General features: G+C 38.2%; 1 protein-coding gene across 3 annotated transcripts; it reads right to left on the reverse strand.

Annotated features, from left to right (window-relative positions):
- Nucleotides 1-354: 354 nt before the first annotated feature.
- GCLM (glutamate-cysteine ligase modifier subunit) lies at nt 355-24,406 on the reverse strand. 3 transcript variants are annotated; one of them, XM_074188197.1, is made up of 7 exons: nt 24,126-24,398; nt 18,069-18,134; nt 15,590-15,674; nt 11,267-11,323; nt 10,114-10,316; nt 8,338-8,452; nt 356-3,610 (listed from the first exon to the last, which is right to left on the reverse strand). In XM_074188197.1, exons 1-7 carry the CDS (start codon nt 24,249-24,251, stop codon nt 3,441-3,443), a joined length of 822 nt encoding a protein of 273 aa, XP_074044298.1. In that variant the 5' UTR covers nt 24,252-24,398; the 3' UTR covers nt 356-3,440. The 3 variants fall into 3 exon arrangements, with proteins under 3 accessions (XP_074044297.1, XP_074044298.1, XP_074044296.1); XM_074188195.1 differs by lacking the exon at nt 24,126-24,398 and adding an exon at nt 19,542-19,723; XM_074188196.1 differs by lacking the exon at nt 15,590-15,674 and having other exon boundaries at nt 355-3,610; nt 11,267-11,305; nt 18,071-18,134; nt 24,126-24,406.
- Between the last annotated feature and the right edge of the window lie 244 nt (nt 24,407-24,650).

Below are 24,650 nucleotides of genomic sequence, written 5' to 3' on the forward strand. Positions count from 1 at the left end.
AGAGACAGACAGGATGGGAGGGAGAGAAGGAAAGGGGGGGAGAGAGAGAGAGAAGGGGGAGGGCAAAGGGGAAGAAACAGAGAGAAGAGATAGACTTGATAAAGCCAGGCAGCCAGTCAGTTCTGTGGGGCTGGGGGGAGTTGGGGGTGGGACATGAATAATGTTTAGATCTCAGTGACTGGAAGAATAGTGGTCGCCTCAATAGAAACAGGGATATTTGATGGAGACTTGGGTTTGAAGAAAAGCAGGTGAGATCTATTTGGGGCCTGTCGAGTTTCAGGTGCTGAGAGGATATCCAATTGAAAGAATGTTAAGTTATGCTTTCGGGCTGTTTAATTTCCCCAACTGAAATGCAAGACAATTCAGACCTATTCAATTCACACTTTTATTTTAATTAAATTCATGAGGTAAAATTAAAAACTATTATAAATATTGCAATATGTTTTATTTTACCTTAATTTTATAGCACACCTCTAAAGAGATATATAACAAGAAAATGCAAGACTATCTAAATTAAAGCATTTATCCCTCTTAAATAGATTTGAAATGCTGAAGAACTATAAAAATATCATGAAAGCCATGTTACATGTTTATTTTTTAAAAAAATACCACTAGCAAGCTACCCTTTACCAACTGAACAAATCTGTCGATGGAAAAAGAATGCTTTGATACATTATACAGTTAACTTTTTAAAAAAAAGTATGGTCAAAAATGGATATCTAAATGATAGCAAGAACATACATCAGTCTATTAAAGCAAGAGTTTAAATTCACAATTAAATAGTTTTAAATGACCTCTAAATGTACATCTTGACTGGAAAAGAAGTTACCTGATGACTATCATTAGTATGTTGGTTTACACTCCCCCCAATATAGAATACACCGAGTAGGTGGAATGTTAAAATGAAAATCTGCTATTAATACACATAATTGAATGGTCTTTGTATGATTGGTACTTCTAGGAAAACAAAGTTCTTTTTCTGTCAATCATTACTAGGAAATAAGAAAAAAGGGACATTCATGCAAATAGAGAAAAATGCCATATTATATTTTACACTTAGCCACCCAAGTGACTTATTTTTGAGGATCACAGTTTGAAATCAGTTTCCAATCACGATTTAACTTAATTTCTTTTGAGTAGGAGTTACATTGGAGCCTTACTATAATGGGGTTTTCAGAATAAATGTTGAGACTTTGGTCCTTCTGGGAATTAAAAGTTCTTGGATGAGGTTCAATACAGATCCATTTTACACATGATGCCATAATACTACTGCTCATATTATAATAAGGCTTTGACATATTCTGAAAAAACCAATTTATAACTTGCCAGCCTCTTTTACAGTATAGAAAAAGATAGTAATGTAAATTATTTATACTGTTTCACTGACCATACCTCCCCCAGAAACAAATCCTTCATGTATGATATTAATAACTTTTTTAAAACCCAGTTTTTTTTAATAGTGTTATGATTCTTAGTGTTGGAGCTTTGTCACTCTAATAAGTCCTAAATATATAAAAAAAAGAAAGGTAATCATCATGTTATAATATTTTTAGAAACAAAAGAATTGTAGAAATAAAGCACAGACAACTAGAAAGTCTAAAAAATTCAATAAGCTATGGATGTTATTCAGTGACAAAAGGAACAATAGCTCATTTAAAAAAACAACACACATGATCTTCCCCTTCACAGAATGAATGTATATTCTTTAGTAAGCTCAAAGCAAAAGAAGGCAAGATATAACTAGGGTTCAGTAGAAGCATCACCAAAGCAATTAAAAACAAAACAAAATAAAAAACCCCCAAACTCAACAGTTTAAATTTTTACAAACTCAAAGTTAAAAAAAATTAATGTTAATATTTAAGCTCTCTATATTTTTGAGAATAATTCATTTTACAGGTTTAAACAATTATTGTAAACTTTTTGTCTAAAAGACATTAGATGGGAAAAATGTTTCACATTTCTAAAACTACTGCTTAGCTTTTGAGAACACACAATATTAAAAGTTACTATAAAAATGCTATAAAGCTTAAGCAAGCTCAAAGTCTGGATAATAATTACATCTCCAGAAATAAAATTAGGCGACTGATTTCAATATGGCAATACCCGTTATCAAATAAGCCATTCACTTACATAAAAAATTCTTGGGATATAATGAATGTATATGGTATCTTAAATATTGGTATATTTTTACCTAGGTCTTGTTTAACTAAGCTGAGAAAGCTGAAAAAAAAAACGACTTCTGCAATTTCCTCTGGCTTCATGATTCAAACATATTGAATGTAATCCAAAGAATAATTGGTTAATACAAATTTTGTGGTCATATTCAAATTCAATTGCTAGGGCCTGCAGACTATGAAAAAAAATTAGCTTAAGAACCAATGAATGGCAAATGAATAAAATGTTTTTAGGGTCCCTTCCACTACTAAAATACTATTATTCACCTTTTTTTTTTTCAAACAATTGGACTATACCTATTACTACATGCAACTTTGGTTCTGAATTAAGGGCATTTAAAAAATCCCATTTGTGGCTCTCAGTCATCTCTTCTCGGTAGTCATTTACACCTGATGATCACTAGTACGGACTGGCACACAGTGTACTCAATTGATTGGACAGCCAAAACAGCTGGATAGCAGACTATTCAGGAAGGTTCAGGTGGTGTAAGGATTATGAAGAGCTAATTATTATTGTCCAAAAAAGCTCAGTCATTTTGTGATTAAAAAATGCTACTAGTTTCTTTTCAGTCACATTAGTTTGTTCTTGTAGGAAACATAGGTGAGAAGAAATATGGCACAAGAACAAGGCTAAATCATTATAGCTAAATCCAGGAAAAAAAGATAAATTTTCATTCATATATTGAAAAGAAAAAAAAACCATAGTATAGCAGAATTCAGCTACAAACACTATTTAATTTGAGATGTAATTTCAATCAGTGATAGAAAGAATATTCTCCAGTGTTTAGTTTTAACAACTGTACTTGTGGCCTTAAAAATTAAGTAAATAATGAGTTTTTCTTGGTAAATAAAAAATATAGATAGATAGATATGCCCATCTATCAATCTATATATACCTATATATATCTATATCTCTTACCCTGATGCCTATGACCAAAATATATCTAGCAACAATTTTCTTGATTTATATTAGCCATAAAAATAAAGATTATATTGTAAGTATTTTCTTTATAGACAATTTCTATTAGAAAACAATAGTTTAATGAAAACAATACAATGTTTTATATATGAGTGAATTGGTCGAGACAAGGAAGGAAGCATACAGTATTTGAAAACATACTGTATCAAAATATGACTAGACTCTTTGCCTCATTGACACAATTTAAAGTTTATGACTTTTGGTTCTTAGACCTTAAGGATTTTTGACTTGGAAAAAATTACTTTTCTGCAGTGTAAAAAGTCATTAGGCCACCCTAAAATGAAAGATTAAGAATCCCTTCTTTTGGCCTGTATGATGTAGCCTTTTGATTTGATAATTCCTCTGCTTTTAACAATGACGGAATACCGAAGTACCCACAGGGGCACCCACTCATTTGCTCGGATGTCAGGGAGACTCTCCTGAAGAGCTTCTTGGAAACTCGATTCAGAAAGCAGTTCTAGGGAGAGAGATCATCACATGTGATCAACAGTGACACATAAGCCCTTCCACCATATACATACACAAGCAGCAAAGATTTAAAATCTAACTCAAAATCGGGAAAAATTTAATATCCATCATATTTATCAGAAACTTCTTATATAGAAATTCTTATGAAATTCATATTATTACTGTGGACTGAAAGCTCAAGATCCAAATGACAATCAGAGATGCCAAATTGAATCTGAAGTACCTTCTTCAGAGGACCAGGATATTAACTAATTAAGCATAGAGGAATTACTTAATCTGGGACAAGCACCACTAGCTTTTAGCTATATTAAGACTGTAAAAGGTCCAGTTATGGGCTTTTCTATATTTATATAAGGTTTTCTACATTTTCACACTTGTCATCACTTTTAATTCTCATGATAAACTGGAGATCACTGGCACTGACATTCTTCATGTTTCAGATAAAGAAATTAGGGGAAGTCCAAAATCTTCTACTTAAAGCTCATGTCAGGGGTGGCTAGGTGGCACAGTGGATAAAGCACTGGCCCTGGAGTCAGGAGTACCTGGGTTCAAATCCGGTCTCAAACACTTAATAATTACCTAGCTGTGTGGCCTTGGGCAAGCCACTTAACTCCATTTGCCTTGCAAAAACCTTAAAAAAAAAAAAGCTCATGTCACCAGAAGGAGGAGCCAAGATACAAACCAGGCTTCTTTTTCTCAGTACAGTGCTAACTCTGCTATTTCTCTTTTTTCCTACTCAGTCATTGACAAATCTTTGCAAAGGAGCATTATACTAAAGAGACTGGAAAGTGTTATAATCAAAACTGTAAGAAAAAACAAAACCATTATCTATCAGAGAAATGAAAAATATTGTAGCAAGTCATTCATAGAACAAAATGACTAATTCTGAGAGGGACCAAATTCAAATTTGGATAATTTTGAAATACAAGAAAAAAATCAAGAGAAACACTGCTCCCATTCCATCCCCAGATACTGCTATAATCTTATAGAAATTAATCATCACAAATAGAATGTCAAATGAAATTAGAGATTATCTGTCCACATTTGCCAGGACCCTAAAGTCTAAGTTAGAAATTTCTACACAGTCCAACCTGGATTTTCTAAATGAATGTGGCAAGAGGGGTTATGGTGGCTAGACATGCCTGAAACCGGGCATCAGGAGTCTGATTGCAAACATCCTCTCTGGTCCAAGGGACCTGTGGCAAGTTCACTTATTCTTGCTATTGTTTTTGCAACAAAAAAAGTGGAGATAAATCCACCCATATCTCAGGAATGATGTGAGGAACATTAATCTCAGATAAATCTGGAAGTGATAGCTCTGGAAGTGATCTTAGAGATCTAGTTCAACCTCTTATTTTACAGATGAGGAAAATGAGACCTAGAAAGGTCTTGCCTTAGGCCATATGACTAGCAGATGGTAGAGCTATATTTGAACCTAGATCCTCTGACTCCAGGGTCAGAAAGCTCTCCATTTGTGTAAAGGTCAAATGCTATTGTTATTGCTGATAACAGTTAATACAATCATGTGTTTACTTTAAAAATTGCCTATTCTGACCCAGGTTTATAGTTTTGAATTTTCTTTTAAAGCAGAGAGATCTTCCTAAATTGGGTTTTACTTATTTTAATAATCAAATGAGCTTGTACTTTCCTGAGCACATGACCAATTAATGACAAAATCAGTAAAAAATTTGAGGTAAGTAATCAAGATTATTCCACAAGAATCAGGGCTCTTCTTTCTGAACTAAAATGGCCTTTGTGGTCTGTTAATTTATCCTTCATTTCATTAACTTTCATGGAAATGAATCTCAGGATTCTAAAAACCATTTTGTTTAGGAAGTTTATGAACTTTGTTAAACTTGTTAGGCCTTTGTCCTAAGAAAGAAGTTATTTGCTGTTTCAAGCTGTGATGTCATCAGTGTGGGAACTAAACAAATTAACATTATTTCAAATATCAAATAGAGCTATACCTGTTCCAATATTTAACTACTTCATAATTCTTCAGGAATGACTGAAATAACTTCCTCTGATATTTCTTTTAAGAGAAAAATTTCTCCACTATGGGTCAAAGTTTACCATGAATTTTTTAGCAGTATGCCCAGAATTGATCTAGATAAAATTCTCTAACCTGAAGGCTTAGAATCAAACCTATGAAGCCACAGTGCCTGAATGTCAATAATTAGACAAAAAATTTAATCATTCAGATACATATTAGATGTTTAGGTGCAAAGTATTATGCTAGCATATTGAGGGAGATGCAAAGAGAAATAAAGCACCACATAAAGCAATCAATTATCTCTCTAATTTTAAAAAATTTTACTTAAGGCAATGGAGTTAAGGGACTTGCCCAAGATCACACAGTCTAGGACATAATTAAGTGTTTGAGGCCGAATTTGCACTCAGGTCCTCCTGACTCCAGGGCCAGTTGTCCTATCCACTGCACCACAATCTCTCTATTTTAGTTTGCATACCAATGTACTTATAAACTACTTCCACATGCATACATACATACGTACATACCTACTCAAAAGAGTAACAGATTCTCGCAGGAATTTAAGCTACCATAATTATGGAGTGGCAATTTAATCTAAATGTCACATAGAGAAGCAGTGAACCAGCAAAAGCAGTGTTTGTTCCTATTTGTACTCTATTGAAGGTCAACTTACTAAGTCTGCTAAAACCTCTATAAAAATATTTTTCTGATAAACTCCCTTTGCTTCCTCTAGAATCAAGTCTCCAGTTTAGAGAAATGAATATTAATATTTTTTTTTAGGTTTTTTTGCAAGGCAAATGGGGTTAAGTGGCTTGCCCAAGGCCACACAGCTAGGTAGTTATTAAGTGTCTGAGACCAGATTTGAACCCAGGTACTCCTGACTCCAGGGCCGGTGCTTTATCCACTAGGCCACCTAGCCGCCCCAAAATATTAATTTCTATATTATTCTCATCTAGTACACAATGCTATGATTTTATCATGTGGATATGTTTTATGAAATAGTAAATTTCTTTAAGTTTGACATATTATCAGATGAAGTTATAAGAAGCAGTGAAAAAAAATAGTATAGCAGCCAAAAAAATAGATGGATTTATTGATTACCTTGAGAATCTGTGATCTTTGTCGATAGAAATTACTCTTTATACCAATAAAGCATCTAGTATGGTTACAGTCTGTGAGTTCCAATGGTTGAAAAATATTCCTTTACTTATTAATAGGAATAAATATGATTTAATCTCTGAAATTAAATCATGTTTATTTCTATTAATTAGAGATTAAACCATATTTATTCCCATTGATCAGAAGCATACTTAAAAGTAATGATATTAAATCCAATCATCATTCTCTTATATGAGTAGCTTGGGCTAACCTTTTAAACACTAATAGAGGATTTATTCCTTTCCCCCATCCCCTCAGAACAGTTTGTATGAGTGCAAAAGGGATTTTTCTTGATTTGGTTAATACTTGGTACCAGTATTTTCATCAGTGTGGGCATATTTCCGTAAGTGCAGATGGCAGTCTCCTCTTCTCTATAATTTTTGCCAATATTATACCATAAACTCTCATTTCTCTTACATGATAAATCCACCTTTTCCTTTCTTGTATAAAAGGATATCATGTCATTTTATATCACTTTTCAATATCATTCCTCTACAGTAACATGCTGTATGGATTACTTATGTATACACCATGCCCTTTTAGTACTTATAACTTTCTTGGAAGACTTTACATCCTTGGAGTTTTAAACAATTGTACAAGGTTTTTCCTGATGAATGAATGAATGACAAGGACAAAAATTCATTAATTGCATATCATGTACCATGTCAGCTGCTCTGTATTTTGGGGTACAAACACTGTCCCTGTTCACAAGGACTACACAAAAAGAAATAAGGTGATCTACAACTATGAGAATATTCTAGGCTTCAGCTTGATGTAACATTTATGTGAAAACTCTCACTCTAATTGCCAATCAAATCAATTTGGATTATATGGCTAACATTTTATGAAAGGTGGATTATTTCCCCTCATAATCAGAATGCCTTGATCCAAATGATATTTTGGATCAATAAACTACAAATATCTGATAACTGTGGGTGGTAGAATGTACAGTTATACATAACTTGAAATAGTAGGTCATAAATATGAGGTTTTTGATGACTTAAATTGTGATTAAATTCCAAGTACTTTTTCCAGATAACCATCTTCTTTCATTAGGAGGCAACTTGGTTCTCTGAAAATAATGTTGCATCAGGTTCAACAAGTACAGTATTATTTGGAATATCTTAGGAGGGAAAAAAATTCATCCCTTCCAATTCTGACTTACAGTTTGCATATGTCAACAGAACAGACTTTTTTTTTTTTAGATTTTTCAGGCAATGAATGGGGTTAAGTGGCTTGCCCAAGGCCACATGGCTAGGTAATTATTAAGTGTCTGAGGTCAGATTTGAACCCAGGTATTCCTGACTCCAAGGCCGGTGCTCTATTCACTGTGCCACCTAGCCGCCCCGAGACCAGACTTTCAGAATACTCTCTACTCTACTTCTCTTCTTTCCATTTATTCAGAAAGAAATTTAATAATTTCTGAAAATAAGATTAAAAGGTAATTTTGAATTCACTCAGCTGAATCATTTCAGACTCCAGAGCTGCATATCTAATATGGTACATAACTAAAAAATAGCAGACTTTTTTAATGTGTCTATCTTTATAAATGAAAATATCTGGCTCACCTTTGGGATCATTATGCGTTAACAGCTGGATGTCAAACTCCTTAGCAAATGCTGTTAAATCAGGGGGCATCACACAGCAGGAGGCAAGATTAACTTGGTTACTATTTGGTTTTACCTGCAAGTGAAAAGAATTTTCATTTAATTAAGATTTTCTAAACCAATCTTAAATTCTTAGGAATAAACAAGTTCCCATCTTCAAAGAAAACCCTTCCCTAGCAGGGTTTCAACCAGCTTCATTCAGATTCTAGTTCAAGGACACATATGTGGGTCACTGGTGCACATAAGAAAAATATACACACTACAAAGAAATAAAAACTCAATAGACAGACATATTCAATTTTTAAAGTTCTTTTAAAATGTAGATTAAAAGTGTAAGATTTTATGAACTAAGCTCAGTACTGTTATTGACTTTTTTTATCATGAAATTCAGAGGTTGCTACCATTTATGATTCTTCCTGAAGAAGAATGTCATAATAGCAAAAAAAGGGAGGGGGAACATTGGTCAGAGTTTTAAAAAATTACTTTAGGTCTCATAAAAGTTTACAAATGATGCTGTATAAAAATAAGAGGAAGGACACTAATGTGCTTCTGTAGCATAGTGACAATGAGTTAATTCAACTACATTAGGAGCTAAAAAAGGAATCATTTTATCACTAAATTTTCAAATGTCCAAATTGTGAATATATTCACTAGCCTATATCAATGATAACTGAGTTAGGGGTAAATGGTTAAGATAGGGAAAAATTCTAACTATCCATTGCTAAAAATGCCATTTAGCAAGGTGTCAAATTTATTCTAAAATAAACATTCTAGTCTTAAAGACCAGTAGCAAAGCAAAGGGTAACTTTTTTTTTAGTTTTTTGTTTTAGTTTTTGCAAGGCGATGGGGTTAAGTGGCTTGCCCAAGGCCACACAGCTAGGTAATTATTAAGTGTCTGAGCCTGGATTTGAACCCAGGTACTCCTGACTCCAGGGCCGGTGCTCTATCCACTGCGCCACCTAGCCCCAAGGAGTAACATTTTGAGGAAGGAAGAGATCGGAACCGCAGAATCAAGGAAGGTCAAAGCTGTAAAGGACTTGAAAGATCATCCAGTCCAGCCTCTTTATTTTACACTGGGGAAAATGAGGCCCGAAAACTGAAGCTTTCCCAAAGACAAACAGGCAGAAAGTAACAGATTTAAGATTTGAGCCCAGGCCCCCTGACTCTCCATCCAGCAATCTTTCCACTGCCCTACACTCACTATTTTGAGGATGGGTATTTCCTGGACCTTGGGCTCTCTGAGCCATAATAAGATTAAAATGCTTAAGGGGGGAAGGATGGAGGTGAATAAAGGAGTAAAAATTATGCGGGGAATATAAAGACACCTTCAGAACTTCTCTCTCCCACTTAGATTTGTAGCATAGGGGCCCTCCCATAGACAATTCTAATAAGTAAGAATTTGAGTAAATAATGCTAGCAACAAATCTTGCTATTTAGGGGTATTCTACTCTGGCAGATGAATCTAACGTAACTTCAACATTAAGGATACCACATTGAGATCACATAAGGAGCAAAGAAACAGTATCTTCTCTTCTCTATGAATATTTCAGTGAACATGTAAGGGAAAAAAAAAACTTACTCAACTGAGGTTAATGCTAAAAGTATTCATCCCTAATATTAATCAGGGATAGGAATCACTCTAAGGAGTCTCTCAGCCAAGGGGAAAGGAAAAGGGTTCAACAACCCCAGATGGTTTCCTGGAGGTCTTTATAAGCTTCCTCCCGCCTCTGTCCTTACTTGTGCCCACTGGTACAGCTGCTCCAGTTGGGCTTTGTCCAGGTCAGAGGTCCCTATGGCCACAACCTTTTTGTTCTGCACCAAGTTTTCTAGTTCTTCCCAGTAAGGTTGTAGATGCTCCAAGGCAAGATTGACTCCATCTTCCACAGGAGGGGAGGCGATGATCACAGAATCCAGCTGAGCAATCCCCAGGGCAGAGCAGGCTGGCAGGAGAGCAAGAGAGCAAACAGTTCAGGAGCTTCAGAGTCACCCATCAGGAGGATGCCTTTCCCAGCCCAAAGGCACTGCCAGGCAGCTGGCTCCCCCTGGCTGCCTCTTCCCCCATTCCAATCCTAGAATTTACCTCTGGTCTTGCTTTGTCCAGCAGACAGCAGGCTAACTCTTCCTCCCTGTCTTTCCAGAGCACACCCTTGCACAAGGCCTCTAACTACAGACAATGAAGTCCCTTTCTTCTGGTTCTGAGAACTCAAGGCTCCTACTGGAAGCCTCCATTCATGTCTCTACTACTCTTATAAAGGTAGAAAGAAAAAAAAAATGCTACCTGCTCAATGCTACCTGAAGCATATGTGTCTAAAGTTTCTTGGCTGATATTTTGAGATATTCCCTTATCTAAAGTTAAGACCCTGGTAAATGACTGTTCCATAAGGCATAAGAATTTATCAGTATCAGCATATTTTTAAATATGACTGCTGATTCTAAAGATTGGAATCTATGGACTGTTCATTTCAGTTGTCAACATCAAGTTCCAATTAGTAAGAGAAAAAACCAATACGGTATATTATACACCTAAAACCAAAGTTACTACCAAGCTGTAAAAACAGATTGTGGAAAACATTATACAAGGTAAACTATAATTTGTGCTATTTCTCAAGTAGCAATAAAACTAATAAAATGCTGTTAAATCATAATAATCTTCAATCTACCACATATATACATGTACTTAATGCAAGACAGACTAAACACACTTTTAATATACAAAAATATTAATCTATTATCAACCTTATATATTTGAATCACGCTTTGAGTTTTTAAAAGAGAAAATTATTTCTGTTAAGATCAGTATACTTTCTTTGATGTCAGTTAGTGGCAATATATAAGATTGTATTGACATAGAGTTCAATAATAAGGAAAAAGCAGTTCAGTTCTTGCTTACCCATTTCAACCGCACTTCTCATTGATGAAGAGTTTGATCCTACAATAAAGAGTTTTGCTGGGCACCAAATAAAAACAAAACAGGTTGGTAAGCATTCACTTTTCATTGCTAAATACAAAAAAATATACATTTAAAAAATTAATATGCACAGAAGAATCCAAGACCCTTTCTAAATAATATGGAAATTTTTTTGATCTCATTTAATCCAATGAATTTAGTTTTCTAATTATAAGGTTTATATCTATAATAATTCTTTAATAATATGCCATTTCAGCAGAAATCTACTCATTCAAAAAAAAAGTTTAAATCACATTTATATTACTTGGAACAAGGCAGATTAAGCAAACAATTCAGATCATGAGTTTATTTGACAAAAGTAAGAGAACAACAGTTTTTATCAGTACAAATCCTTCCCATTAAATGAAATCCCATGAAAATCTTTCCCTTCTTTCTATGAGAACAGAAGGTGAAGTACTTAGCTGTCTGCCAAACTACATCCTTAGGCAGTGGCGTCACCTATCAGCACCTTAGGCTAAGCCAGGGCAAGGAACTTGTTTACCCTGTGGGAAGTCAGCCAACAGGGTTTCTCTTGTACTGTCTGTCCAACAAGAGGCTTTATTTATTTATTAAAATAAATGCAACTTTATTGACCACAAAATACTGATGTGCCATAGAGATAAATACTTTCTGGCATCAAAAATAAATGCATTAAAAAAAATTTTTTTATAAAGGTCCCTAGTTATATCTTTTTTTGTATGTACCTAGAGGGGGTTGTCGATCTTGGCTATCCTATGAGTCCAATTCTGACCTTTAATGACCTGTTCTCAGGAGGTGATACCCACAAGTCCTCTGGGGAAGAAAGCAGGAGGGGCAGCACTGATGATGGACTTTACACCTCAAACAAAGACACCCTCATGCTAGTGGAAACTTGAGCACCTTGAACTCAGCATTTTATATTTCAATTATTTAGTAAAGCATTTTGACTTGATGGTTTCAGTTTAATTGAAAGAGAAAAATAAGAAATCCTTTGGAGATAATGATTTTTATTTTATGTAAAGTGGTCACTGTTTACAACCTACAATTTCTTCCAATAACTCAATAAAAGCACCACAAATATGCTCTACTTTAAATAAACCTGATATGCAAAACTCTAAATTTATTCAAAGAATTCATCCAGAAAAGGGAAAAAAGTGAGAAGGAAAGAAAGGCAAGGGTTATTCACATTATTATTAGATTTTATCTATTTTACCCTCCTCTGGGACCTCATTAAATCAAGGATCTCTGTTCTCCTGCTAGCATTTTAAATCTCTTTCTCTTTCTAGTTCCTTTAAAACTTTTAATCAGACACAGGTCTTTCTATATCTGAAAAAGCTTACATTTCACCCATGTGCCCCTTCAAGTTACCAATCTAAAAGGGAGTTTTATCTACTGGCACCAACACTCTCAAAAACAGTTCATAACAATAGTCTCATATTGTTATTTAATTTTTTCATGTGTTTATCTCATTTTCCTTAAATTGTAAACCCTTCTTAAAGGCAGGGATTATGTGTACTTTCAATGTGACTGCTAGCACTAGGTACAAATTAGATATTTGACATCTGATTTAAAAATTAAGTGAATGAACATTCATTACAAGGTTATTTAAATAATTACCAACCTTCCATATTTAAAACTCAGTTTACCATCATCCAAATTTATATAATTTCCCAAGGACATGTTACTACATGTCATTCCCTCTTCTTGGGCCATGAAGGCCCTTCCGTGGGGCACCAGAACATTCTCTCTTTTCTGGACTGCTCCTGGATGAGCTAAGAGGAAATATATATGATCAGCATCCAAGGATCAAGATCACAGGCTGATCAATAGAGAGAATTCACTAACCTAGGTCTGCTCAGAGACTGGATCCTGGAAATCTCCCATTTTTTTTAAAACTGAGAGCTTGACTTCTTGACTGAGCATTCTCAAGGGTAACCAAAGCTGGCTCCCACTGACCTCTCCAGCCTAGGCACTGACCTCCCTGCAAAGCTCTACTTGTTCCAGAGTGCTCTCCAATATTGGACCTCTCAGGCTGTTTGTCCCTCATGAGCCCCGGAGCTTTCCACTGTCAAAATCTAGACCCCTCCTCCAAGGCCTGGCTCAGGGCTGCACACATCAACTTGAGCCCCTGCTTCCCATCTCTTACAAGGCTGGTGTGATGTCTATTCTCACATGCTCATTTGTATCACAGTGGGTTCTGTTGCTTCAAGGGTCTCTAGCTAGAGAGATCACAAGTTCCCTAGGGGAAGAAGTATCCCTTGTATCCCTAGGGTCAAGCACAATGCATACAGTAGGTACTTAATAAGTGTTTGTTGAACTGAAGTTGTGTAGCACGTGCAAAAAGGATACTCACTATAATATAGTCCTTTATATTACAGTTAAAACAATGCTCTAATAGGCTGGATAGGGGAAGGATAATTTTCCCCCAAAGCTCTCGTTTCCACAGCAGCAAGCAGGAACACCAGCAGTCCTGATGCTTCTTTTGCCTTGGCACTGTTGTTCTGGCTTCCTGGAAGCAAGAAGTGACTTTCGCAGTAGGTGTTTCCATTTTTATAGTGAGAAACAGAAAAATGAAAAGAGAAGAATCCTATTAAGGAGAAGCCTCTTCTCTCCATCCTCCACAGAGCTGCTAGAATAACATGGGTCTCCTTTGGCACTCTACAGCTCAGAAAGCTTCAGTGGCTCCCTATTGCCTGAAGAATAAAATCCAAAGACCGCTCTCTGGTTGGATTTGAAAGCCCCTCACAAATCTGACACTCTGACTTTCCTTTACATCTGACTCTTAGACTACACTGATTTGTAGACCTCCCAGGGAAGGAAACTCCCTCCATCAATGCAGGTTACACTCCTCAAGTCTTCAAAAACTAAAAGTTAAGAGACTTGGCCCAGGGTCGCAAGAGCCAGGATGGGTCAGGGGCAGATTTGAACCTGATTTTCCTGGTTTTGAGGATGCTCTCCCCACTCTGCCATTCTGTTCCTCTCATGGGAAGAGGAACAAAAGTTTAATTTGTTAAAAAAAATGGATATGCAACAGCTGTGATCAGAAGCTTTCATAATCTATGTGTTCACTTCATCATGGGTTCTAAGGGTGGGGGACAACTTGCTGTATAAATCACAGTCTCCCTACCTGTCCTCCACAAAGCTGCGTCAGGTCTGACCAGGCTACTCTCCTACTGAATCTCTTCTAGGGGCTCTCTGTGACCACCAGGATGAGCTATCAGCTCTTCCTCCTAGCTTTGAAAGCCTTTCAGAGAGTGGCTTAAACCCATCTTTGCAGCATCATCTCCTGCGCTCATCCTCTATGGTCCATCCAAACAGGCCGTTTCTCATATATACATATACATATATACATATACATATGTGTATATACATATATATATGTATATATATGTATATATATACATATATATATGTATATACACATATATATGTATATAGAGCTACAAGTCTCCTCCAATACAAATAAACTCCTTGACACCAGGGACTGTTTCATTTTTTGGTTTTGTATTCTCAACTCCTGTAGGCATTCAATAAATGGTTGTTGGTTGATTTTAATTCAGGAATTAAAGGATAGGTTACCTATTCAAATTCTAAGTGTATGGGTAAAAGACAAAGCTAGAAGAGTGGCCTTCTACCAAATCAATCACAAAGCTTTCGTGGAACAATTACTAGCTGCATTTAAATTTGACCCTAAGCAAGTCACCTAACCTTTCTGTGCCTCAGTTTCCTCAAATGAGGAGGTTGTACTCAATAGCCTCCAAGGTCTCCTTCAGTTCCAAGTCTATGTCCAAAGTGTCTCTGCCTTGCATTAATTTTAAATGCACTGAGATCCTTATTCTCAGATAGCTTCCCAACAAGGACATCTCCTCTTAAAAAGGAACAAAAAAGTCTTTATATTACTTTTCCATTTCTTCTGCTCCAACAGCCTCTTATCTAATTCTCCTTATCAAGCACATGGAGAGTAGTTAAGCAGCACCATAAAAAAACACTTAATCGAGATTCTACCCTGTGACTTCAGAAAATCCCCATGCCCTAGTTTTACATCTGACACCTGATTTATGTACAAATGACTTTTTTTGTCTTTTGATTAAATCCAAGTCTTAGATGAATTTCCTTCTTCCATTTCTGGCCAGCATGGCACAACTCCTCCATTCATATGAATTACTTGTGTGGACAGTCATCCTCTACTATGGAAGGATTATGGGCTCAATCTGTTCTAACAAAGATCTGGATACTACAATCATTGTATAAGTATTAATAGGGTGGATTTTAAAAACTGGACTTTACCAGAAACTTTCATTTCTTCTCTTTCATCAGGATTTATCTTTTCTACTGCATGAGCTACGGTACATTCCAAGACATCTGGCAACTCCTATAATAAAGAGATAAGGTTTAAGAGTAGAGTTCATAAGAGAAATACTAATGAATAATTATGTTTTTTCCTCCTTAATTTTGTCATTGTTCAGTCTTGTCTAATTCTATGTGATACCTTTTAGAGCTTTTTTCCTTGGCAAAGATACTGGAATGGTTAGTCATTTTCTTCTTAAGCTCATCTTACAGATGAATGAACTGAGGCAAAAAGGGTTAAATGATTTGCTCAGGGTCACACAGCTAGTAAATATAGAGTCCAAATTTGAATTCAGGTCTTCCTGACTCCAAGTCTAGCACTCTATCCAACGTGCCACCTAGCTGCCTTTTCCTCCTTAAAGCCAATTGTTTTAGAATCAAGATGACCTTAAGCAAACATTATCAGTACAAAACAAAAACAAATGGAAAATTTTGACTAAAGTATCATATTTACCCACAAAAAAACAAAACAGCACATGCAAAGCATTAGCATTTCAAAATTTCTGTATTCTTCAAAATATACAGATTAGTTTAAAACTTTTTGGAGTGTAATATGTATCTCTATGAAAGCCCTCTATAAAAGAAAAACTTTTACATAAAATTATTATTATTATTGCTATTAATATTATTACCACCATTTATAAAGCATAATTCATAAAATAAAAGAACTGGACTCAAGTTCTATTGTGCCTCCAATACACTTGGACAAAATTTTATGTTAAATCTCAGGCACAAAAAGCAATTCCATTGCAATTAAAAATATTATGTGAGATGACAGTAATGAATTGTTGGTAAACATGGACTTAACATTTATATTTATAAGATTTCTTTGAAAGTTTCTTGAATGGATGAAGACTTTTTGCAAATGATCACAGAATCACTGTATTTCAAAATTGGAAAGTATCTCTTATGTCATCTAGTTCAGCCTGTTAACTAGTAGAAACTGTCCTTTCTCCTAGGACTGCCTGGGGCTTTTGGAAGTGGAGTCCACTGCTTTGCAGGGCCACTCACTTCTTTTTTGAGACAGGAAGTTTTTCTTTTCATCAAATCTAAATTAGCTTCTGCAATTTCTAACCTTCCCTCAGCACTGCTCTCTGAAACTAAGAAAACTAAGTCAAATTCCTCTCTTATCCCAATAATAGTCTTTTAAATACCTGAAGACAATCACCAAGTCTTCTCCTTCAAGGTCAAGTATCCCTAGTTCCTTCAATTGATCCATATACATTAAATGATCTTGAGGCTCTTTGTCAAACTGTACAATAGACACACTCATCAGAGCTCCTTCCAAAATGAGGCACCAGAACTGAACCCAACCTTCCAGAGAGGGCCTGTCCACTTTCCTGTCTCTCCTGGTGTGGCCTAGATATACCTTGCAGATTGAAAACTGTATGTAGTCTCAAAATTGGAGGTAAAAAAATTAATATAATAAATGGTGTTTAATTAGTAATATAACTAGGGGAAATAAGTAGAAATATGTGCAGTTAAATGGTCCATTCATTTCTGTCTTTATTCCTACTATAATTTACATTCTAAGGACTTCTGCCTGGGATAAATAAACTAGTAAAATGTTTAAAATGGCTATATACAGAGAATTGCAAAAGTCTTGGTGCAGTTTTAGCGCTTAGAACTAGATACCATCCACTCCAATATCTACATGCATATATTTATGTTATATATAAGCAATAAAAATTGACAACATCTCTTTCTCTCTCTGACTCATTGTCTCTCTCTTGTCATTTTAAACACTATCACCAAAAGCCAGCCCCTGGACCAGTAGTTGTTCAGAGACCTTAATTTTTGAGACAAAAAGCATCATGTTATGGTGGACAGAGAGACAGCCTCAGGGCCAAGAACATCTTGATTTAAGAACTGCCTTTGACATATCTTCATGTTTTGCCTCAAGACTCCAGAAAATGTTTTAAGACTATCAACTGCAGAGAAGATGCCAACTTGTATCGGTAGAGACAGTTTCCTCACTTAATAATTACTTATGCCATTTAAATTGCAGTGCTACATTCTCTCTCCCTTCACATGTATAAGCAAACACACATGTGCATGTATATACATATAAACATAAATTTACATATACACGTTTTACATTAAATAAAACCCCCATCACATTATTAGAATTTTATTATTATTTTTTCACAAAGTCTAGTGAAATGTTTCTGAATCAGTTGGTCTTTTGCCTCTGGTAGTCCAGTAAAACAAACTGTCATTGAAAATTATCAACTGGAATTTTGATGTTAATTCAATATGGTTTCCTCATGAAAAGTCAAACATTATTCTGGCAAAAGACACAATGAACTTTATGCTTATTTCACTATTGATATAAACAAATCCAGTACTAATATTTAATTATTTACCTATATTTAATTATTTACCTATATTTAAACTTAAAAGTCAATAATTCACTTACACGAATTAGATCAGGGCTGATTTGGGAGCTCCATTCATTGAGGGTCTTTTGAATACAATCTCGTAGCTGTAAAATAATACATTGGTCATTAAAATTATTATCCCAGATTTAAGTATAGAGAAAATCAGCTATTAGGCAGTCTTGTATTATGCAGATAACAGGTCTCACAAGTTCTGACTTTGAGACATGACTGCTGCATCCTGTCTGTCTCAGACAACTTTTGAAAACCATCAACTGCACAATGGTTTCGGGTCCACACTGATAAAGGGAGTCACTGGTTAAAACAGAAAATGAATAAACTTTTATCACAAGCTCAGACTTTCTGTTATCCAAAGATTCTCTTCCTTCAATAGGGGCAAATCTGAACCTATTTTACATTCCACTTTAGAGCTGAAATTGTGGCCTTTTTATTTTTAAAAACTAAACAAGGATAATTAAAATTAAATTCTTGAAAGTTCATTTAATACATAAAAGCATTCATGTAGAATTATATTTTAAAGGGCAACATTTTAAACACCTTAAAATTTTATAATTTTAGAACTAGAACTGAGGAAACTTAGTTGAATTGATGCCTTTCTAATTTGGTAAACAACAGAAATATCTAAAATGCAGGAATCAACTTGAATTATATATATAAAACATACACATACATATTTACTTTTATATGGTAATAGATGAGATTGAGAAAGTATCTCAAACGATTACCAAACAGTCACACACAAAACACCACAAAACTCCTATATAATGTTCCTAGTGATGCCTAAAAAATAGGTACAAACATTAAAAATAACGGATTACTCCCTAAGGTCAGAGACTGTCCCATTCGTCTTTGTAATCTGCCCAATGACTGATAGCAAGATCATTAGAATAGAGAAGGTTCTCAACAACTGTTATAAGCAACTAGGCTCAAAGTCCTGAATTATAAAACATTCTTCCTGCTAGCAATAGGATAGCATGGATCAAGGGTTTCCTCTCTCATTATCTAAATTGAGATTGCGTATTACCAAAATTTGTTAATATTAATCACTTATTAATGTTTTACAAAAAAAGATGATCACTTAATATCATTTTTTAAAGTAGGTATATTTATTGGTTTGTGAAGCACTATCCTTTTTTGAGAAAGGTATATATGCTCAAATATGGACACTCCTCAGAGAACCATGATACATTAAAGTGTGTGTGTGTGTGTGTGTGTGTGTGTGTGTGTTTGTACCTCTATTTTCTAATCTGTAAAGAGACTGGACCAAATGATATCTACAGTTCCTCTACCAATTCTAATTCCACAATCCTATTAAAAATTCCTGAGACACATGTATGATTTCCTTAGAGAGCACTGATATACGGGAACTGTGCTAAGACATGGGCAAACAAAGACAGGCAAAAAACAGTCCCTACCCTAAAGGAGCTCCCAGACTAATGAAAGATCAGATTGCAGAACTAAAAGTCTCCACCCATCCTAGGAAGGGTACCTACACTGCTGGAGGAATGGCCATTTGTGTACATAAGACTTTCCTACTGGGTTTTTCAGGCGAGAAGGGTGCTGAGTTCTGTGTTCATTTTTCTAAGGGTCTGCGGGGCTATGCTCAGGAAGGCTCAGCATCTAGAAAGCTGGTCTGGTCACCAGGTGAAGGTTGTTTTTGTTTTTCTAAAACACATAAACATAAAAAAAAGTCTAAGCTATGGAGATTGAATCAAGGATCTTTTGAAGTATTCCTAAGACATGCTTCAACTGGCCAAATTCCATTTCAACAAAAATCTTGGTTAAAAAAAGAATTTCAAAGTCCCACACATCATGGTCCACTTATCTCAAAAAATATTTGATAAAATTTAACTCTAGTAAAGCAAAAGAAAGCAATGTGCTTATGGCAATGAGACTTACAGGGTAACTTTTTTTTCATCCAAAGATCTCATAACATTTTTTCAAATGCAGGACAGTGTATAAAGAATAAATATATTTATTGAATCTAGAGGAGCATATTCATTTAAAGGAAAAAGAGCATATGAGAAAACAGACTGATCAAGATAGAACTTGGGACACAAACGAAGGTACAGGTTCTGATCACTTATGGCTATTAAAGTCACATCCAAAAGATCTCATCTGTAAAAGTGCACTGATGATTAACAATATTAAACTTGACTGGGCTCAGATCCAGCACAAATAGGAAATGAAATTTCATAATTAATCATTTTTGGCAGATATCCCTTAGCAATGATCAGGACTACATACCTCACAGGATCATAGGTCACAGGAAATTGGGCATTATAAAATTTATTTTTTCTGTTTAACATGGCAATAAGGGCTTCTATGTAAATTTTACACATTTTGTCAGCATCATAGTATATTTTTAATTGTGGGCTAAACCTCTTAATATGTACCTAAGCCAGCAGCTAGGTGGCATGGCAAATTGAGTACCAGGCCCAAAGTCAGGAAGATTCATCCATGTGAGTTCAAATCTGACCTCAAATTTTTACAATCAGCCAAGACAAAATATAATTAGGGAGGTAAATTTGCTACAGAAAGAGAATACACTATATTCTAAAGAGAAGAAGAGCCAAGCTTTCCTTTTCTCCTGCTACTTTCAGGGGCCTGGCTGAATGTCTTCTACCTTCTCCAAAGCAATGACTTCCATCTGGGTCAGCACAAGGCAATGTCTACTTGGGCAAAAAGGAATAACCTTCCCCTTGACCTCAGGCCTTCCATCTCCTTCTGTGCCTGAATCTTGGAAGAAGAAAGTTGGTATGGAAAGGCAGGAAAAAGACTTCTTTCCCCTTTGGAGCAGGTTCAACTTGCATCTCCTGCTGAGTCACGGGTCACCTTTCCTGACTCAACTCCACTCTTTGGAGGGAAGAAGAGGAGTGAAGCCTTCTATCTTGTACTGCACTGGCCTCCAGTTTGATCTCCAACCTCCTTTAGAAAGAGAGGTGATGCCTTCTACTCACTGATGAACATTCTCACACCTGGTCATAGTCTTCATATCCCCGTGATTCTGAATCCCTGTAGACCCATCATCCAAACCTCATTCCCCAATCCCACTACTCAATTTCTGCTTTCATTTACTCAACCTTCTCACCTCAAAGTTTCAATCAAAAACCTCCCAGTCCTTCCACTATTTCCTCTGGAATGATTATTCCACAGCAACACATTTCCCTTTATCCTAAACCTTATTACTGAAATCTGGCTTTTCCCTGATGACACAGCCTCCTTGGTCACCCTTCAAAATCCTGGCTGCACTTTTACTCCTCCTTGGCTCACTGATCAAGATGAAGGAGTTGGAATGCTCTGTGCTTTCTCAGTCATTTCCAGGTTCTTTCCCCTACCTGCACTGTCCAATGTCTCAAAAGAAATTTGTTTTGTGCAAATTTGCAGAATCCACCCTAGGTATTTGTGCTTAACCTGTGACTGAGCATTTCAAGCTCATATTGAAACCTGTCTCTTTTAGAGAATGAAAGACAACAACCACCCAATTCTTCTCTTTTGAGTATTCCACTAATCGTATCTACCTCTGGTAGCTGTTGTCTACAGATCCCTGGTTCACTGCCTTTCTTTCCTCAATAAGTTTGTTAGTTGGCTCACAACTTTTCTCACCTCCCCAATCTCTCCTCTAACTTCCATTCTCACATCTCCAATTGCCTTTCAGACCTTGAAACTGGATAGGGGTGGCTAGGGGGCACAGTGGATAAAGCACAGGCCCTGGAGTCAGGAGTACCTGGGTTCAAATCTGGTCTCAGACACTTAATAATAATTACCTAGCCAGTGGCCTTGGGCAAGCCACTTAACCCCATTTGCCTTGCCAAAATCTAAAAAAAACCCAAAAAACTGGATGTCAAGTAGACATCTTAAAACTCAACATATCCAAATAGAATATTTTTTTCTCCTAAACTCTCCCCATCTCCTACCTTCCTGATTACTGTAGACAGCAACATCATTCCCCCAGGTTTAAAACCTGGGAGTTGTCTTGGATATGGTCCTCTCATCCCACCCCCACCCCCCAATCTATTTCCATTGTCCTGTTGGATTCATCTTTGTACACCTCATGAATGTGCCCCCTTCTTTCCTCTGACCCTGCCTAGAAAGGCCCTTAGGACACACAATTAGAATATCACAAGAGCCTGAGGGTAGGGCTGCCAGCCTTGGGTCTCTTCTCATTCCAATCTATCCTCCATTTAGATACTAATTTCCCTAAATTAAAGGTTTGTTCATATTGCCCCACCCTTACTTAATATACTCCAGTGGCCCCCTTTTGCCATCAGGATTAAATATAAAATACCATGACATTTCATAACCTGCCTCCTCCAACCCTTCCAATGTTCTCTTGCACATTACTCCCTTACTTTATTCTTCAGTCCAGTGAGCCTGGTCTCCTGGTTGTTCCAATAAACCAGACACTCTATCTTTTGGGTCTAGGTTTTTCTTGAGCTGTCCCTCATACCTAGAATGTTCTTCCTCCTCAACTTCCCCACTGACTTCCCTGGATCGATTTAAGTTCTAGTTAAAGTCTCTCTTCTCCAGGAATACCCTCCAGACCTTATCTAATTTTCATGCCTTCTCTTTGTTCATTGTTTCCCCCTGGATTCAGTAGATAGGTTTGTTGACTTCCCTAAGGATTGTGAACTCCTCCAGGACAGGAGAGTCTTAGCCCCTTTATGTGTCTCTAGCACTTAGCACAGACTGCCACATGGTAGGTGCTTTAATCTGTTAATTGATTGCTCATTCTAAAGTTTTATATATATATATATATATAAAAACTCTTAAAAATTATTTCTATCATAGTTCCCCTTTCCTGGCATGAAAAAGAATAACTTTGTAAAGTATCAAATGTGTAAAAGAAAAAGATTATTAATTTGACTAAATGTGAAAGAGAACCCTTTTAAAGCCTCCAGGCACCTGCTCCTATGTCTTAGAAAGGACCAGTAGTGAACCTGAGTTGTGTGGATGGCTGTGCCAGCAGACAGCAGGCTAAGGTGGACCTTGCCAGGCTGGCAGCTCAGCTCCCAAGTTAGACACCAAGTGATGGTTCATATGTTCATTCTCTCTGTCCCTTATTTTGTCTCTCTCAATTAAACACACACACACACACACACATTCTCTCTCTCTCTCTTCCTCCCGGTCTCCTTATCTTTTTCTCTCCCTCTCTTCCTCCCTTCTCCTTATCTCTCTCTCTTTCCCTCCCTCTGTCTCCTCTGTCTCTGTCTCTCTCTCTCTCTCTCTCTCTCTCTCTGTCTGTCTGTCTCTGTCTCCTCTCTCTGTCTCTGTCTCTGTCTCTCTCTCTCTCTCTCTCTCTCTCCCTCCCTCTGTCTCCTCTGTCTCTGTCTCTCTCTCTCTCTCTCTCTGTCTGTCTGTCTCTGTCTCCTCTCTCTGTCTCTGTCTCTCTCTCTCTCTCTCTCTCTCTCTCCCTCCCTCTGTCTCCTCTCTCTCTCTCTCTCTCTCTCTCTCTCTCTCTCTCTCTCTCTCTCTCTCTCCCCCCTCTCTCTTCCTCCCTCCTCTCTCTCTCTCTCTCTCTCTCTCTCTCTCTCTCTCTCCCCCCCCCCCATCAGACAACCTATCTTGCTGGCAGGAAGGCGCCGTTAGATGGATCACGCCCCAGGGTGAAGCACAATCCGCGCGGCCCGGCTCCGCGGGGCTCCGCGGGGCTCCCCGGGCCGGGCCGGCCTGTCCGCAGGGCCGGCGGCGGCGGTGCCCCACGGGCGGCGGAGCCGCCTCTCTCACTGTTCCCCGTAACCGGGACCAACCAAGTTCCCGAGAGGGCCGCGCGTGGGGGCTCAGTCTCCTCCCCGGCGCCCCCGGGCCCGGCCCGGAGTCGCGGCTGCCCCGGCGGGCCCCCGGGCCGAGGTCTGGCCTGGGCCCCGGGGGGCGGCCGGCGGGCGCTCAAGCCCAGAACTGGGGGGCGGGGGGGCTGTCGGCTCTGCCGGATCCCCGGCGCCCGGGCCCGCACGCGGACGCGCGCACACGGACCCCGCACACGGACCCCGGCACACGGACGCGCGCACGGACCCCGCACACGGACGCGCGCACCCGCGCTCGGGCGGCCCCCGAGGCCCGGGCCCCGCGGCGCTCACCTCCTCGCCGTGGCTGGACGGGCACTTCTTGCGCAGGCGGCCCCAGTTGAGCAGGTTGCCCGTCTGCAGGTGCAGGGTGCTGGCCCGGCGCAGCAGGAGCCCGGCGGCGCGGCTGTCCGTGCCCATGGCGGGGCCTCGGGGCCCCCGGAGGGAGGGGGAGGGTCTGGAACGCGACCCGAGGAGCCGCGGGGCCGGGCCGGGAGCCGGGACGCCGCCGCCGCCGCGGGAGTCTGGGCCTGGCCCGCGGGAGCCGCTGGTTCCTGGAAGGCAATGACTAAGCAAAAACAGCGGCGGGAGAAAATGCTTTGTAACCGTTACCCGTCACCCGCGGGAGTGGGCCGGGCCGGGGCCGGGCGGAGCTGGGGCGGAGCTGGGCCGGGGCCGGGCGGAGCTGGGCCGGGGAGGGCGGAGCTGGGGCGGAGCCGGGGCGAGGACGGGCGGAGCTGGGGCGGGGAGGGCGGAGCTGGGCCGGGGCCGGGCCGGGGAGGGCGGAGCTGGGCCGGGGAGGGCGGAGCTGGGCCGGGG

Source organism: Macrotis lagotis, chromosome 5 (assembly GCF_037893015.1).
Source record: "Macrotis lagotis isolate mMagLag1 chromosome 5, bilby.v1.9.chrom.fasta, whole genome shotgun sequence".
Lineage (NCBI taxonomy): Eukaryota > Metazoa > Chordata > Mammalia > Peramelemorphia > Peramelidae > Macrotis > Macrotis lagotis.